Source organism: Suricata suricatta, chromosome 4 (assembly GCF_006229205.1).
Source record: "Suricata suricatta isolate VVHF042 chromosome 4, meerkat_22Aug2017_6uvM2_HiC, whole genome shotgun sequence".
In the NCBI taxonomy this organism is placed as follows: Eukaryota; Metazoa; Chordata; class Mammalia; order Carnivora; family Herpestidae; genus Suricata; species Suricata suricatta.
In genome coordinates, this window is record NC_043703.1 from 14,733,046 (window position 1) to 14,751,324 (window position 18,279).

Here is an 18,279-nt window from a genome sequence, read left to right on the forward strand (position 1 = left end):
ATCATTAAGTAATATTTCTTTCTTTTCTGCCTACGTTCCTCTGGTCGTGTTGGAAATCTAAGGAGCCTGTGTTTGTCACCACCATCAGTGTACCTCAGAAAATAGTGACTTACTACCCCGGCACAGTACTCACACCTGGTTCCAACATGTGCCAGAATGTGAGGTGAACCATCCTCAGGGGGAAAGAAAGTGAGAAAATTACATTTATTTAAAATATACCACTTAGCAAAATTCTGATAACTGAAGCGAAATGAGTATAACAGTTGGGGTCCATTTATGTATTTTGTGGTTGTTTATTTACCAGCCAGGCGCCCCTCCCCCGCAGGGCACCTTAGATAACATCTCAGAGGAGGGAGTGTTCTGAAATCCACCAGCCCTTCCCAGTCCTGCTGTAAGATTTTCTTCCCTTCCATTTTATAAAAATCAGGGCCAAATTTTAACTCCCTCTTCACTGCTGGTTGGTGGTATTTTTGTTCCTCTTTTGGTATCCTCCTATTTTCTTTTCCTTTACCACTGACATCGGCTTATTTCATATGAATGCGTAATATATTAAATGCATATGCATTTAAAATACTGTTTTGATTTGTCTGTGAATTGTTTCTCTTCAAGGGCCTGGCTGGGGAAATGAGTAATTTCTCATATCCTGTTCTTGCAGGAAGGATTTTAAATCGCTTCTCCAAAGACATTGGGCACATGGACGACTTGCTGCCCCTGACGTTTCTAGATTTCATCCAGGTAATGTGGACGGCGATGCCAAGGTCTCAAATGCAAAACTGCATTTCCTGTTCTTTCAAGTCCTTTTCTTGGGGGCCGAGGGTGGGCCCTTGGGCCCAACGATGCCATGTTATCTTAGTAAAGGCAGTGTTTGTGAAAGAAAGGTGTGGCTCTGATTCGGAGGCTAAGTTAACATGAGTAATGCCTCGTGTAGGAGTGGCCACAGAGTCATGTCAAGGTTGGTTCAAAGCAGCTACATGCTTGGTAAGTTGCTCTGCATCTGCCTTCCAGGCATCTGGCATGGATTGCACTTGCCTGTGAACACATTTCATAATAGAGAAACAATCACCTCTCACGGAAAGATAGCCTAGATTAACTAAATTATGCATTGTATTACCACAAAGGACAAATATTTACGGCACCATTTTTGGGGATAAAACCAGGTGTGGCTACTAACAAAGAAAAGATTAGTAATAATAAGGTGAAAATAATGCTTTGTTAGCAAGGACAATAGGGAGCAGTTATTGTAGATACAAAGCCTTTAAAGGAAAGTACATTTAAGCCAATAATTTGAGTATAGGATCAAAGTCATCTCAGAAAATGTCTTTTGTGTTTTTCTAGGCAGCTTTTCTTTTACACGTTGATTGCACTAAGTCTTAAGGTGTCTATGTATGCGTGTGTGTTTTAAACCCAACAATCCCACAAAGACCTGCTGTACAGCATTTGTTTTGTCTGTGAACTTGAGGTTCTGAAGAAGGATGCTGGGTCATCTCATGCTTCATCTGCTTGCTCAGTATTGCCGCACACGTGGGATGCTTTTCCTGCTGTTTAATTCTGTCTGCTTTTCAGTGATTCAGACCAGGGGGCTTTCTTCTTCATTTCTACGGTTTGTTGTTTGTTTGTTTTTGTTTTTTAAATGAAATGCATGTATCAGCAATTGCACACACATACTGTGAACTCGCTGCTGCCGTTGCTAATACTTAGGTGACCTTGTGTTTCACTCTAAGTAGTGTAGTCATGAACACTTTGTGTCTTGTCATGAATACTTTGTAAGACCAGGAAGTAGAAGTGCTCCCACTGAGGTCTGCAGTTATGGCTTCATCCTGATGGTGGCTTCTCCCCCCAGCTCCCCACACTTTTTATTCAATGCCCAGATGTACAACCAGTTAAAACTTAGGGATTTTTCTGGACACACTGTTCTAAAAGGATCCAGAATTACTTAATTTGGAAAATTAGCTGTGTCATAAAAATCAGTAATAGGTCCAAAATGACCACAGGCAATTCTGTGAGTCACAGGGGAGATGCAGCTGTGAGTGGCTGCCGGCAAAGAGCGTCCCCGGCGAGGACAGGCGCGCACTGTTCCTGGCGGGAAGAAAGGGGACTCCGGGGCAGAGCACTTGTCCTGCGCAGACCTCTGACTTCTCCTTCCCTCTCCTGCACACTTACTTCATACATGTGCCCTGCTGGGTTCCGCTGTGTAGTTTCTCCCCAAGAAGCAGTCTTTCACTAAAAAACAGGCCAGTGATTGTCGATCAGTCCGAGCAGAGGTGGGGAAAGGCCCTGTTTCTTTGCAAGTGCAAGTGAGGCGGCGGCTGAGCTTGCAGAGCTGGCCGCCCCACTGCGTGCGCGGCGCATAGTTGGTCCTCGTGATTACAGTCACCCACGTAGTTTTGAGTGATGCGTGGAGACACAGGGATCGATGCTACCTGAGTTCATTATGAAACATTCTCAGCAGCTTCAGGAGAGAAACTTCTAGTCTCGCTGTTCTTCTCTTTAACCACAGAGACCAGGGCCTTTTTATTATCTGCTCACCTAATCGTGGTGAGACTTATCCTGGTGGAATACCAGTAGTCCCAATTAGCTGATTGCTTGACTCTAATAGCAAAGATAAATCTCGACATTATTGTCTCCAAGAAAGGAGTTGTGTCTAAAGGATAACTCAGTTATCAATTATGACAAAGATCTATTGTCACTTGTTTTGTTTGCAGGTGTCTTTAATAAGGCTCCCCATAATCCCTTCAGGAAGAAATATTTTCTCCTTTTAAAAATAGTATTAGCGAAATATAAAAGCTCTGATCCCTGCCATTGTTGCTGATTCTTTGAGGGACATTTCCCAACATTCATTGTTTAAATGGTTGTCAGGAGGAATCAAGGGAAGCTTCATAAACAATGCAGTAACTGGTTCATCTTACTTGGTGTGGGGAGGCCTTTCTCCAAAGGATTTGCATTCGATGAGCAGGCTTTTGACTGAGGTATCACTGGGATCATTTTGAAGTATTTGGGCCCGTTGCTGTATCAGTGAGCGAAGTTTTTTTTTTTTTTTATTAAAGCCACAAAAATGAATTTAACCTGCCCTTGAATAAAGGCCAACAAAAATCAAAATGTAAATTGATTTTTTTTTTTTTAAGTTGGTTAGGACTCCGTAAGGATAAAAACAACCCGGTGCTGTTCTGAGACTCTTAATGGAATCATGTAAACTTAAAATAAACACTATTAGGGTAAGCACATAGAATGAAAACTAATTTTCCAAATCAAATACATTATATTCAATTCATTTTCCCCAATCAACCAAATGTTTAAAACCTGTTAGTTATAACAGCAATCTTCTGGAAATTAATTAGAAGCCTATTAGCTCTGCCAGCTGAGCCGAATGAAGAGGGTCGCTTGTTACATTTCTAAATAGGCTCCTGAATTAAAGCAAAGCAAGGTCAAAATGACAATCAGCTTGACTCACCTCATGGCGTTGCCTGAGCAGTCGGTCTAGTTTTTGTTTGCCCTTTCTGAGGTGGGTGGGTGTTCCTTTTTTAAAGGAAATTTTACCTACGTTGACTCAGTCCCCTAAGAAATTGCAAAGTTTTAAGTATTAGTTGGGGAAAACACACAGGTGTCATGAATATTCCCTGTGTGGCCCTTCCCAATTGCCTGGGAATCTCAAAAGAGAATGACTTTCAGACCTCTCGTTCAGCTCCTGAGCTCTTCCAAAGAGTTCCAGCAGCCCCTCTCGGACCTGAGATAGCAGAACTCTGCCTTGTTGCCTTTGGTTCTGCTGGCAGTAGCAGCATGAGCTGCGGGCATCGGGAAGCCCCCGCCCCTGTGGCTCTCCCCCCCCCCCATTTTAATGTCTCTCAGCCAGTTCTTTGGGTAAGTATATTCTGACTCTAGCAGCCCCTCCTGGACCCCCCGGGGAGCTCACAGGTCTTGAGGCTTTCCAAACAAATGAGTTACATTGAAACGGTTGTGTTTTTAAGAGGATGGGGAATTTTCCTGGCAAGAAGCTCCCCTCCGTGTTCTCTTGCAGGAGCTCTGGGCCTTCCTGGTCTCCATGTCCTCTACATCTGGTATTCCTGCGCAGCAGGAAATCTAAAGCTGAGATACCTTCATGAATTGGGAGTTAAGCTTCCCACTTATCAGAATATTCAAATTAAGACTGTCAGTATAGTGTCATTGTCTCCCCCCCCCCCCACTAAAGATATGCACACAGTCATGCATTTTCGGGAGAGTTAACATCAAGTCGATATAGAAATAATGTGATTTCATTTATCCATGTGAGCTTTTTAATCCGTATTATGCATGTTTGATAGCTTTTTCTATAAGACAGTGATAGTTTTGTTGGTTTTGTAATGTGAACCATTGGGTTAGAACTTTATTGTTTTTCCAGCAGAGTCTGATACTAAGAAATTGGGGAGAGACCAGAGAACAGAACCTTCCATTTGAGCCATGGTGGCCTGAGCCGGTAATACTCTGTAGCAAGTCAGAAATCAGAGGCAGATTTTAGTGCCCAATTGACTGAATGAAATATGACAATTCTGTATAAATTCCAAGTAAATTTGCCGGCCAGGTAGAGCTTATTTGCCTAACTTTGTCCCGTGGACTTCAACAAAAGGCTTGTATTTGTAGGGTTTTGTTTATTATTTTCAGATTTTGTTTGGTTTAGATAGTTAGCCGTTCCTAATCCAGCTTTGGGACCCTGTGACACTGTGAGTTTTGAAATTGTGTGTCATTTCCCGTTGTCCTGTGTTGGAGTGAGCAATCAGCAGAGCAGCAGGGCTCCCGTGCGGGGTTTAGGAGCCCAAACTGATGGGCAAGAACGGCCGTGAATGAAGGAAGTTCGATTTTCTCCCAACGAGGCATCTTGGAAGGCTGGGCCGGAAGTGAGGGAATTTTCTGAACACATTGTAGGAAGTAAATAATTCCTGCGGTCCCTAACAACAACAGTCTGCAGGTTACTTCGGGGCTGCCCTGGGCTTATCAGATATGTTAGCCAGTGGCTGGCAGCGCCCATCTGGCTTACCTGGGGTGTTCAGACACGTTTTGTGTATTTCCTTTCACAAAAATTGTAAGAGCTTTGAGTATTAATGATATTCTTAAAACCAAGTCTTCTATCAAGCCAGATAGAGTTTTTCACATGTTAAAACTAAATATCTTTACAAAAATAGGTATCTGAATACAAATAGTGTCAAAATCTTCACCTAGACCTCACATACACAAGCCAATGATGAATAGGACTGGCCTTCAGAATGTGATGTATTTGGGTAAAGAAACAAAAACATAGAGGCAATGATTAAAATTCTCATTTTTGAGTGTTTGGCTGACTTCCTAATGCCATAGCACAACACAAGCAGCATAAATCTCGTCTTTAATTTTCTTTCTTCTTCTTCTTCTTTTTTAACTAGAGAGTGCAAGCTGGGGGAGGGGCAGAGGGATGGAGAGAGAGAGAGAGAGAGAGAGGGAGGGAGGGAAAGTATCTTAAGCAGGCTCCATGCTCAGCACAGACCCTGATGTAGGGCTCAATCCCATGCCCTTGGGATCCTGACTTGAGCTGAAATCAAGAGTTGGATGTTCAACTAACTGAGCCACCCAGACGCCCCTAGTCTTTAATTTTCATAAAACAATGACTGATTAATAAAGGTACCAATAAAGATGTAAAACTTTTAATATTCTAATAACATTTGTTTTAATTAATGATTAAAATTAATTTTTAATAATTTTAATTACACAGCTATAATATTTGTATAGATCTTTTGTTTTATGAACATATGTGCAACGAGATATATAATAGACAACCTTGGCTGTTTCTCCCCAAAAGGAAACACTGTTTTTGTGATGTCTCTGTGGTGTGCAGACTTGTAATGCTACCATGTTTTCTCATTCCTGTCACATGTCTTCATCTTCATTCCCCCCTCCTCCTCCTGATCTTTCACTGGGCTCCTGCCGTGCTGGCACAAGGGGCGAGGAAGATGGCATCGTGTCCTCCTTCACTTGGCCAGCCCTCACCCTGTCCGGCATGCCAGGCACCGTGCTGGGCTTGGTGGTGGAGTTGAATACATTTAATTCCTGTCTTACAGGGGCGCCTGGGTGGCTCAGTCAGTTAAATGTCTGACTTCGGCTTGGGTCATGATCTCATGGTTCTTGATTTCGAGCCCCATATCGGGCTCTCTGCTCTGAGCATGGTGCCCACTTCAGATCCTCTGTCTCCCTCCCCCCTGCACTTTCTCTCTCTCTCTCTCTCTCTCTCTCTCTCTCTCTCTCTCAAAAAATAAAACTTAAGAAGAATTCTTTAATTCCTGTCTTCCATGAGGTACACTCTTTGGGAGAGACCAAAGGTCCGCAGTCACAGCGCTGTGTGACCTTATGAAAGGAGGGAGGCTGTGTAGGAGGATGGATACGGCTCTGGCATGAGGCCAGTCTGGTTTCCAGTCCTCGCCTGTGACTTTCAGTTCCCTTCTCCTGGGGAGTCGGGACAGCCAGGTGGGGGCGCCCTGCAGGTGGTTGGGAGTGGGAACCTGGTGTTTTGAGACGTGGTGTGAGCATAGAGCCTGTGTGTTCTTCCCTGAGCAAGTCATTGATGGGGCGGGGGGAGGGGGGTGGAGATGGATACGTTTGTCCAGAGAGAGTGAAGCATTTTTAGGGGCCAGGATCAGAACCTTACGGAAACCTTGGTATTTAAAGAGAAAGGCACAGAGAGAAGAGAAGGCAGGCAGAGGAGACCTGGAATGAAGGGTGAGGGAGAGAGGAGGAAAGTCGGTGCTAGAAAACCAAAAGAAGATAGGCCTGTTAAATGCGAAAGAGGAGGTGAGGAAGCAGAAAGCTGTTGGTTGGATTTGATGATTAGGGGTCCGGTGAGCAGCCCGAGAAGGTTCAGGATAGAAGGAGGCCAGATTGCAAAGGCTGAAATTCAGAGGAGAGGACTGTGTGTTGGGGACACTGTGGCGAGGGGGGGAGGTGTATCCATTCCTCTCAACCTCTCAACACCGCGCCCCCCGCCGCCCACACACAGCCTGCTGATAACCAGGGATTAGAGTTGAGGTCCTGAGATACAGAGGTGAGTAAGCACAAAGCCCTCCCTTCATGACTCTCCCCCATTCCCTTCCTGCCTCCAGGAGAGGGAGCCATTCAGAAAATTCTTCCCTGGCTGAGTTTGGAGTTCCCCAGAGGAAGTGGTGGGAGGCAAGCTGTGAAGTCCAGGTGCTCACCTGAGCTTTCAGGAAGTGCCCTTCCTTCAGGAGGAAGAGGCCACCGTGGGTGGCGGGGCAGGAGGTGCTTCTGGAAGCAAGTGCCCACGTGGGAACTGAGCGTGAGCTCAGGAAGAGATAGGAGTTGGAAGGGAGTTGCTTAGTTTTGTTTGAAAGGGTAAAGTTAGTGCCAGGGGGGTTCGACTCCTTTCTGACAGTTCTGTTCCACCTTGGTATATTTCATAGGCCTTGAGAAATATGTGATCATTTAAAAAGTTTTTATTACTTGAAAGTGTTCATTCTGTATCCTTTTGCTCAGCTAACTCCTCCCACTCCCTTAGATGAGATCTTAATTTATTTAACATTTAGTAGTTAAAGGAAAACTGCCTTTAATTATTTGTTTCTTCTGTCTTTGCCTCACGAATACTGTGGTGTGTAGATGAACCTGCCCGTGTCCTCTGAGATCGGCAGGGACCTTTGTTCTCAGCTCTTGAATGCCAGTGTATTTGCTTATTTCAGAACTTAATTTTTCTTCTTCTCTGAACCAGAGACTAGTATGTCACCGAAGGGTGAGACCCTTAAAGGGATAACCACATTCCACTTGCCTCTGAGACGGGCCATGCCCAACATGGGAACAGGGGGTTCACACTCTTTCCTCACCCCACAGCGCTCTGTGGGAATACATATCTAAATAGATTTGTTTTGCTTTGTTTGCTGGTGATTTGTATCACGAAGGAGCACAGGCCTAGAGAGTATGATTCCAATTTCCTAGCTGTTGAATTTAATCTCTCTACAACTCCTGGAAGGAGATTCTACAAGCCTGCCAGGCGAACTTTTGGTCCTCTTCCATGTGTCACACACACACCTTTGACCTAGCCTCTAGTGCGACCTTCTTCATTCTTCCAAGGACCATCAAAAGTTTCTTCTTCCCCTTCGTGAAGCCTTCCTTGGGCACTCTGTTCTCCAGTAAAACCATCCCCGTCCCCTCTGAAGAAGCTGGGATCCTCTAACCGTGGCCGAGTGCAGTGCTGAGCATATTTCTTTCCAACCTCCCTTCCAGTCGGTCAGTCAGCACTTACTGAGCACTTGCTGTATGCCAGGCGCTTTTCTAGGCCTCGGCATGCAGAGGAGGGAACTGGGCAGTGGCTTCCGGGAATTTACATCCCAGTACGGAAGACAGATGGTCAGGAGGTAAGTTTCTAAGGCAGTTTTAATAAACTCCTAGTGCATTAAGGAATGGAAAAGCTTTGTAGGCGACTTCTGGGAGTGCTTGGAACATGATGCTCAAGGACGTGGTGATGTTTGAGTTTGGAAAATATGAAATATTTATTTGTCGTCTTGCGCCTATGGCGCCACCTCACCAGAAGTTGTGAAAGTGCTCATATAACGTGACCCCATGGTATTTGAGATAGAAATCTTTTGAAGTTGTGGGGCTGGCCTTTTTTTTTTTTTTTTTTTTTTTGGGAGGGAGAGCCACGTGTGACCGAGAGCCGGGGAGGGGCAGAGGGCGAGAGAGAGGTTTTATGTAGGGCTCTATGTGAATCACGGTCTGCGAGGTAAGGCAGCGCGGAAAACTTGTCTGAGGAATTCGTGTTTGAACCTGTGAACCCTTGGCCCTATCCAAGGTCTTAGAGCAGGTAAGGGGCTGCTCCCATATAATTCTAAGGGCGACAAGGACGAGTGTGTATCTTTCTCCTTTGAACATGTTATTCCCATTTGGTGGATTTTATTGAAAATCGACAGGGTGATAATGTGGTTCCCGTTGTTGCCTGTGCATGGTGGTTGCCCATGAACTGTGCCCGTGGCTGCTTCTGGAAAAGGATCTCAAATGTTTCAGAGTTCACTCTCCTTTTTGTGGTCTCTTGCAAAAGGTTTTGTAGCAGAAGCCTTCCTCCTTCTGTCTTGCTGGTTCCAGCCAGTGTCTGCCCTGGCGTCTTGGGACGGGACAGCAGGCCACCGTGTTCCCTGCTGGCCTTCCGTGACGCTTCTCTGGGCTTCTGGCTCTGCCTCCCCTGTTTCAGTTCGGTGCACAGTGATGCCAGGGCCCCAGGTTCCCTGGAAGCCTGACAGTGTTAAATGATCTGGTGTATTCGATGAGGCTTTCTCCTTTCGGGAGAATTCTGGATGAAGTTAGCAAAACATGTGCTGCATGAAGCTGGAAAGTTAAGACATTAACTCTAAACCTGCTCTTGAACCTCTAGAGGTAAATATTAGTCTTTACTCATTTTTAATTCCTTCACTAACAAGTGCTCTAGAAAGGATAGCAGAGTCAGCCACTGTTCTCGGTATTTCATCTGTTCCTTCCTTCTCTCCTCTTCCCGCGTCTCCTGCTTCTCCCCATTCCTCTGTAAAGTGAGCTTCTAGTGGCTGTCTCTGGGGTGCACGTTCTCTCTGCTCCATTCTTTGGCCTTCTCTTTCCCCAGAGTCCTTTGTGATTCTTCCTAGACTTGTTCTTGTTCCTTAGCCTTGTTGTCATTTCACAATGGCAGTACTTACTGTGTGAACTGATAAGTAGGAATGCCAAGTGGAGTGTTTTGGGAAGGCTTAATAAAAGGCTCCAATTAAAAAAATTGCTTTAAGTAATTAGGTATGGATGAGACAAGTGACTGGGGGGAGGGGGTTGGAGAGATACAGGAGGAGTCTGTGCTGAGAGCCTCACTAAGTGTCTTTGAAGTCCTAGGTGATGCATTATGGGTATGATTTTGTAAGAAAGACAGTGAGACACTCCGACACCAGATCTGTACATGCTTTTAAATTAAACCAAATCTTTAAGATTTTGTATTATTTATTTCTGAATTGGCCAAGTATTAGTTTAGATTATAGCACTTAGGACATCTCTAACCCTGCCTGGGAGTGTTGGGTCTGGCTTTCTGGTGAGGGGAGAAGCAGGCACCAGCAGCAGGAAGCCAAAGAGAGCCTACGCCCTTTGCAAGGACACCACCACAGGCATCAGGAGACAAAGATGGATAGGTACAGAGGAGGCAGATCACAGGAGACTCATGTCTCCACTGCGGGGATTTGGATTTGGAATGTTGGTAGAAAGCAAGGAGAGGGAAGAAGACCCCACAAGTATGGCAGGTTTGGCCAACTTCCTGTTTGGGACGTCCAGGTACTGATGCCAAGTGTGGCTGGTGAAAGCCTTTGATTCTGATTAGTGGGTGCACACTGGGGAAGAGTTCCTCTCCTCAGTGATGTCATTCAGGAGCTGTGTCCCAGCAGGTTCATGAGTTCGAGCCCTGTGTCGGGCTCTGTGCTGACAGCTCAGAGCCTGGAGCCTGCTTCAGATTCTGTCTCTCCCTCTCTCTGCCCCTCCCCCACTCCTTCCCCTCACCCCAAAATAAACATAAAAAGCAAAAGAAAATCTGTATGTTTTAGTGATGTGAGAGTTGAGTGTGTGCCTGTAAATTTTTTATAGGTTAAAAAATTTTTTTTTCAATGTGTATTTATTTTTAGAGAGAGAAAGAGCGACAGACAGAGCATGAGTGGGGCTCAAACTCGTGAAGGGTGAGATCATGACCTGAGCTAAAGTTGGACACTTAACCGACTGAGCCATCCAAGCTCCCCTGTAAAAATTTTTTAATGTTTATTATTTTTGACAGAAAGAGTGAGCATGAACAGGGAAGGGGCAGAGAGAGGGGGAGACACAGAATCCAAAGCAGACTCTATGAGCACAGAGCCTGACGCAGGGCTCGAACTCATGAACCATGAGATCATGGCCTGAGCCGAAGTCGAACATTTAACTGACTGAGCCACCCAGGCGCCCCGAGTGTGCTCCTGTAAATGTGATTACGTGTTCATGGGTCTCACTTATGACGTAACCAGCTGGCGTTAAAGTGTGCTCCTGTAAATGTGATTACGTGTTCATGGGTCTCACTTATGACGTAACCAGCTGGCGTTAAAGTGTGGCGTGGAGACAGTGGGAGTTCCCTGCCCCTGCAGTCAGCCTCTCCAAGTTGGATCCTTGCTCTGCCTCACAGAGCCACACATTCTTTATTGGTAAGATGGAGAAAAGTGGCACCAGGTCATAAGGGTTGTTGTGAAGACCAAATTAAATCATTTTAGTAAGATTCTTAGCATAACATCTGAGTGCATGTTAAGCACTACTCAATGGGTGTTGTGTTAAAGCCCCGCACACCTCTTTAAGGGGGAGGAGGAGTCTGCGAAGAGCAGTACATTGCCTCAGAGGCACTGTCCCGGAGTTGTCCGGCCCAGCATCACCACACGAGTTGGCGTGAACAGATACTCAAAGTTCGATATCCCCGAAGGTTTTTAATAGATACTTTTACATGTTGACTCACAGGCTCAAATTCCGTTATTTTCAAAATAGACTGTCAAGCACTAAATATTTCCTATTAATGAGCTTAATGCAGTGTTCGAAACCTTCAGAGAATATTTGAGTAAGGGGTCTCACTTAGAGTTCTTGACAGTAAACAATTCTCACCTCCCAGAAGTCTTCCTACTGGCGAAGCAAGTGAAAATGAAGGTACGGTGTGGAGGTTTTAGGCTTTTTTGTCGTTTTTTTGTAAACGTGGGACTCCTTGAGCATGTGAACTTGCGCACAGCTGCCCTCAGCCAAATGCTGTGATTTATTGAGGAAAACTGAATTGCAAAACCTTTCTCCCCCACACATCCCTCATCCAAAAAAAAAAAAAAAAAATCAACAGCTTGACTGAGCTTAAGTAACTGACTTTTCATATCCTTTCATGAAGCACAAAGGGCTAATCCTGAGGCTACTTGAGAGCCACCAATGCCGACAGCGGTGGGGACCACCATGGAACGTGTCACTCCCTCCTCACCACACACAAAACACATCGACTGCGGCTTTATGAAGTGAAAATGCCCAAGAAAAAAGAAAATGTGAAGGAGGTGTCCGCAGTCATTTCTTTCCAAGAGGGGGAGCGGGAAAGAAAGAGCTCCTGCATCTGGGTATTGAGAACAAAGCGAGCCGAAGGCTTGGGGACAATAGGTTGGGTCGCCGGCTTTTCTAGAAGCAAAAGAGTGGAACTGCCTTTACTTGTCTCAGCACCACTGACCCTTGCGTTGCATTGTGCGGAGATGTCAGGGAAAGTGTGTAGAAAGCATTCCAGCCTCTTTCACGGAACAATGACTTTGTCATTTTGAGATTTCTATGGCGTGTTGACCCCTTCCCCCCACTCCCGCCCTCCAATCCCCATTGGACAAAGCAGATTGTTAGTTAGGCCGCCTTGCCCTCATTTGGAAGATCCCTGTTTTACCGACTCTTTAAAAGTAAACTCATCCATTTTAACTGAAGCATGGTTGCTTTCACACTCTTAAAATCAACGAGAAGCGTTGTAGCCAGAGCCGTTGCAAGGCTGGAATGTCCCATGAAAATGCCAGGCCCGGAGATAATGATTCATGCAGACTGCCAAGTTAAAGTGGCTTTCCTTGTTAATAGGAGGGAGAATTGATGATATGAGTTACTGGAAATATTTACAAACACTTGACCCTTGGGGTTGTGAGATCGGGGTGATGGGGTCCACACAAGCCCACTCATACGAATCCTTTACCTGCCTTTTTTTGTTTTTTAAATGAAAGACGAGATGGTTGGTCCCCCCCACCCCCACCCGCCACGATGGTTAGCACAATTAGAAAAGCGGCACCGTCAACATCAGTGTAGTGACAGTTAATCACTGGGGACCCTCCCAGGCTGGCAACCAATGTTCCAATTTGTCTGTCCCAGCATGTGTGCTCCAATGATAATGTTTGTAGTTTAACAAGAAGCTAATTAAGACCTAAAAAAAAAAAATAAGCATCTCATTTTATCAAGCATGGTGGTATTGTGCAGAGCATAGAACTTTACGTGATGGCATTATTGGATGACGTCCATTGCAAAACAGCGGCCACTCACGGGGCTCTCTCGCCTTGCCACCTTGCATCGTTAGGGACGATTAAACGGACAGTCGTTGCTAGGGAGAGGAAAATGGCTAAATATTTACTTAGTTAGAAGACCTTTAGAGCCCATGTAGGCGGTTCTTGGTTACATTCACTCAAGTCTAGCTACTTCAGGAGTTTTCTTTGTGAGATGAGCAAGAAAGGGCGGGCTGGAGAAACTTCAGTTTTAGTAAAATCTTGCACTTGCCATCTTATGTATGGATTTCTCTCTCCAATCTGATGTGGAACCTGATTAGTTATAATTTATACGGTCTTCTGCTTGTGAGTTTCATGACTCACTCGTCTCTTGGAGCCCTTTCTTCTGGGTTCTTTGATTTAGTGTTCTTTGATCGTCACTGGCATTGAGTCACGAAGCAGATAAGAACATCTCTGGCCCTGGAGCTAAGGGGCAGCACTCTGTGGCAGATACGCCAGACGTGGCTCAGGAGCCGGGCTTTGTCTGAGGCGTGCAGGCTGGTTACCATCAGTCCCCTCCCCCCCGCAGCAGGGCACGCAAAGAGATCACCATGTGACATTATGGCTGTGTATTTACACGTTGCCAACACCTGCCTGAGCATGACCAAAGGAATGGGAAAGGAATTGTGGTATCATGATCTTCTGTTTAGCCTTTTGATATTTTTATTGAGGTATAGTTTACATGCAATAAAATACATTTGGTTCTTTTTTGGGTAGTTTGTTGAGTTTTGATAATTGTGATGACTACCCAAAACAAGATGTTGTTGAACCTTCTCATGACCTCAGAAAGTCTCTCTTGCCCTTTGGCGTTCGTGTCCACACCCCGCACCTTTCCTGGATTTCCACTGACATAGAATCAGTATTTTTATTTTGGGGGCCACACATATGTAAGTGGAATCAACGTAGTACATGTTTTTCCGTGGCTGCTGCCTTTTTTTCCATTATCTTTTTGGGGACCCGGTTGCATGTTGTGTGATTCATTATTTTTTCCTGAGTGATATTCCATTGAATGAAGATTTCACAATTTCTATATTCCCTACTTGATGGACATTTGGATTGTTGACAGTTTATAGCAACGAGCCCTGTTGCGCAGGTGTTGATGTGGATGTGTGTTTTAATTTCTTTTAGATCAAATACCTAGAAATAAAACTGCTAGGATATAAGGTAGGTGTGTATTAGCTTCAAAAAACTATAAAGTTTTTCAAGATGCTTGCAGCATACGCTCACCAGCAGTATGCAGGATCTAGCTGCTGTCCATCTTTACAAGCCCGGGCCGGCAGTCATTAGGATGTTAGTCTTTCTAGTAGAGATTGGTCTCATTATGGTTTGAATTTGTATTTCCCTGATGCTTAATGACGCTGAGCTCTTTCTCATGGATGCTTATTGGCCATTCAGAGCTTTCCTTTTGTGAAATACTGGTTTAGATTGCTTGCTGATCTTCAAACCTAAAAATTTTTAATTGTTGAGTAATGAGTTTATATGTACATATATTTTTATTAAAAAAATTTTTCTTAATGTTTTTTTGTTTTTGAGAGACAGAGTCAGAGCATGAGCAGGAGAGGGGCAGAGAGAGAGGGAGACACAGAATCCAAAGTAGGCTTCAGGCTCCGAGCTGTCAGTCCAAAGCTTGATGCGGCTCCAACCCGTGAACCATGAGATCATGACCTGAGCCAGTTGGATGCTTAGCCAACTGATGTACCCAGATGCCCCTATATGTATATCTTTCTTAATACTATTTTTTTTTTAAACAAAAACACTAAGTTTTAATACCAGGCCTTTGTGAATCTTTTCTTCCAGTCTGTGGCTTGCCTCTTTTTTAATGAAGAGCAAGGTTTAATTTTGTGGAAGTCGAATGCTTGTTCTCCCCCCTCCCCCCACACCTCTTGTAGTCCATGCTTTTGTGTCCTAAGAAGTCTTTTGTGTGCCCTGTGGGGTGTGAGGATACTCACTTGTTCCACCTCTTTAAGAATCCAGGCATCTTCTGTGTATGGAATGCAGTTGATTGTTGTTGTTTCCCCCGGCTAAAAAGACTTTTTATGCGTTTAACTGAATTGGCACCTTGGTTAAAAATCGTGTCTCTTTCTTTTGTTCCGCTGATCTGTTTATCTGTCTTCACAGCCACACTGCAGTTGTGGTTTTTGTACATTTCAGTAAGACTTGTAACTTAGGAATGTTGTACTGCTTTGTCAAGATTGTGTTGATCATACCAGATCCTTTACTTGACTGTATACATTTTAGAAGCCTTTCAATTTGTTTTTTAATAAAAGCCTACTAGGATTTTGATACTACCTTTTAGCTAGTAGAGCAACTTGAAGAAAATCAGTGATTCTTAACTATATTGAATCTTTTAGTCATGAATGTGGTCTATCTCTCTGCTTATTCAGGTCTTCTTTAATTTTAGAAGTGTTTTGTAGTTTTTTTGTATAAACATTTTGCATTCCTTTGATTAAATATATTCCCTGAGTATTTAATGTTTTTTACTTCTATTGATGAGATTGTTTTTTAATACCATTTTCCACTTGCTTGTTGCTAGTATACAGAAATATAGTTGATTTATGTATACTGACATTGTGTCATTGAACTTGTGAACTCATTTTTTTTAACTATAGAATTTTCTACATACACAATCATGTCAGCTGTTCATAATGATAGTTTTGCTTCTTTATTTACAATATATGACTTGTGTTATCTTTTCTTAACTTAAAGGGCTAGAGCTTCCAGTACAATATTGAATAGAAATGATGAGAGGGGTGCCTGGGTGGCTCAGTCAGTTAAGCATCCGACTTTGGCTCAGGTCATGATCTCATGGTCCGTGAGTTCGAGCCCTGTGTCAGGCTCTGTACTGACAAGCTCAGAGCCTGGAGCCTGCTTTGAATTCTGTGTCTCCCTCTCTTTCTGTTCCTTCCCCTTTCACATTCTATCTCTCTTTCAAACATAAACCATTAAAAATAAAAAAAAAAAAACCCAACAACGATGAGATAAGATATATTTTTGGGGCCCCTGTGTCACTCAGTGGGTTTAGTATTCAACTCTTGATTTTGGCTCAGGTCATGGTCTCACAGTTCTTGAGACTGAGGCCACATTGGGCTCAGCTCTGACAGCACGGATCTTGCTTGGAATTCTCCCTCTCTTTCTGCTCCTCGCCCACTTGTGCTCTCTGCCTCTCTCTCAAAAGAAACAATAAACATTTAAAAAAATATTCTGATACTCTTAAATAAAAAAGTCTTTCAATATTTTTCCATAAAGAGTGATGTTAACTGTAGTTTTAGGGGTTTAGATATCTGGATCAAATTTAAATTGTTTTTAAATTCTGAAGTTGGTGAGAGTTTTTTACTTTTTTATCAAGAACAGGTGTTCAGATTCGACATGTTTTTTCTAGATCTCTTCAGAGATAATTATTCACCTTTTACTTTATTTTAAATGTTTTTTTATTTATTTCTTGAGAGACAGAGAGAGACAGTGTGAGCAGGGGAGGGCCAGAGAGAGAGGGAGACACAGAATCTGAAGCAGGCTCCAGGCTCTGAGCTAGTGGTCAGCACAGAGCCCGATGCGGGGCTCGAACCCACAAACTATGAGATCATGACCTGAGCCGAAGTTGGCCGCTTAACTGACTGAGCCACCCAGGCGCCCCACCTTTTACTCTTTTAATAGGAAATACTATATTGATTGATATTTGCAGGTTAAATTAACCTTATATTCCTGGAATAAATTCCATTTGGTTATGTTGTCACATTTTTTTAGTGTATCACTACCGTAGATATGTTAATACTTAGTCAAGAATTTTTGTATCTGTTGTTCATGAGGGATACTGGCCTATAATTTGTTTTTTCCCAAAATATTTTGTCAGCCTTTGGTATCAGAGTTATGCTGTCCATATAAAAAGAAATGGGAAGTATTTCTTCTTCTTAATAGTCTCTTTTGGGTATCCGCGTGGGCAGGCTACTGTCCTGTCATTCAGTCAAAAACGAATCTGAGTGTTGCTGTCTGTGTATTTTGTGGATTTTACTGAGTCCATTATCAGTTGACTTTGAGGAAGATTATCGTAGTTAACGTGCGTGGGCCTGATTCCATTGGTTGAAAGGTTGTGGGATCCAAGGTTCCCTAAAGAAAAAGAAAGTCTGCCTGTGGATAACACCACCATCTTCTACCCAAGAGTTCCAAGCTGCCGTCCTAACCCCCAGCCCTGTGGGTTTTGGGTTTGCCTACATCAGTTTGATTGTGACATTATTATTTTTTTTCAATTATTAGGTTGAGTTTACTGGTATGTTGTTTAGTGTTCCCAGGGTAGTTTGTTTTGTAATTTTTCTTTCTTCTAGTGTGTTTTTGTGGTTTTCATATCACGATGATACTGGTGTCAGAGTCTGTGGAAGAATTTGGTGTAACTTCTCTGCACAGTCTTTTGTGAAGCCATCTGGGCCTAAAACTTCTGTGGAAAGTTTTTAAGCTATGGATTTGAATTAAAAACATTTTTTAAATGTTTTTTATTTATTTTTGAGAGACAGAGAGAGACAGCATGAGCAGGGGAGGGTCAAAGTGAGAGGGAGACACAGAATCCAAAGCAGGCTCCAGGCTCTGACCTGTCAGCACAGAGCCAGATGCGGGGCTCGAACCCACTAACCGTGAGTGAGATCATGACCTGAGCCGAAGCTGGAAGCCAGATGCTTAACCGACTGAGCCACCCAGGCTCCCCAGATTTGAATTTTTAAGTTGATACGGAATTCTTCAGATTTTCTGTTTCTTCTGTCAGTCTTTGTGTATCAGTTTTCAAGAAATTTTTTCTTCTCATTAAAATTTTTAAATGTTTGGGGCACCAGGATGGCCCAGTTGGTTAAATGTCTGAATTTGGCTTGGGTCATGATCTCACAGTTTGTGAGTTTAAGCCCAGCATCAGGCTCTGTGCTGACAGCTCAGAGCCTGGAGCCTGCTTTGGAGTCTCTGTCTCCCCCTCTCTCTCTGCCTCTCCCCTGCTCATGCTGTCTCCTTCTCTTTCTCTTAAAAATAAACCTTAAAAACATTAAGAAAATTTTAAATGTTTATCATATGCTCTTTTTAGTACCTGTGCTGTGTTATCCCCTTTAATTCATTATAATGGTAGTTTTTCCTCTCTTCTTGATCAGTCTTGGTAGGAGTTTATTAATTTCATTGGTGCTTTGAAAGAATCAGGCGTTGGTCTGTTGATACTTCTCCTTGGAAGTTGGTTTTCTGTCTCATTAATGTTTACAATTCTCTTTTCATTTTTTTGTAT

At 43.7% G+C, this 18,279-nt stretch overlaps 1 protein-coding gene across 1 annotated transcript in view; it reads left to right on the top strand.

Annotated features, from left to right (window-relative positions):
- Window positions 1-18,279, top strand: part of ABCC4 (ATP binding cassette subfamily C member 4) — a 204,316-nt gene that overhangs the window by 118,947 nt on the left and 67,090 nt on the right. The window contains exon 20 of the mRNA XM_029938444.1: window positions 656-735. Coding sequence (XP_029794304.1) covers window positions 656-735 — 80 coding nt within the window. The remainder of the gene's footprint in view (window positions 1-655; window positions 736-18,279) is intronic.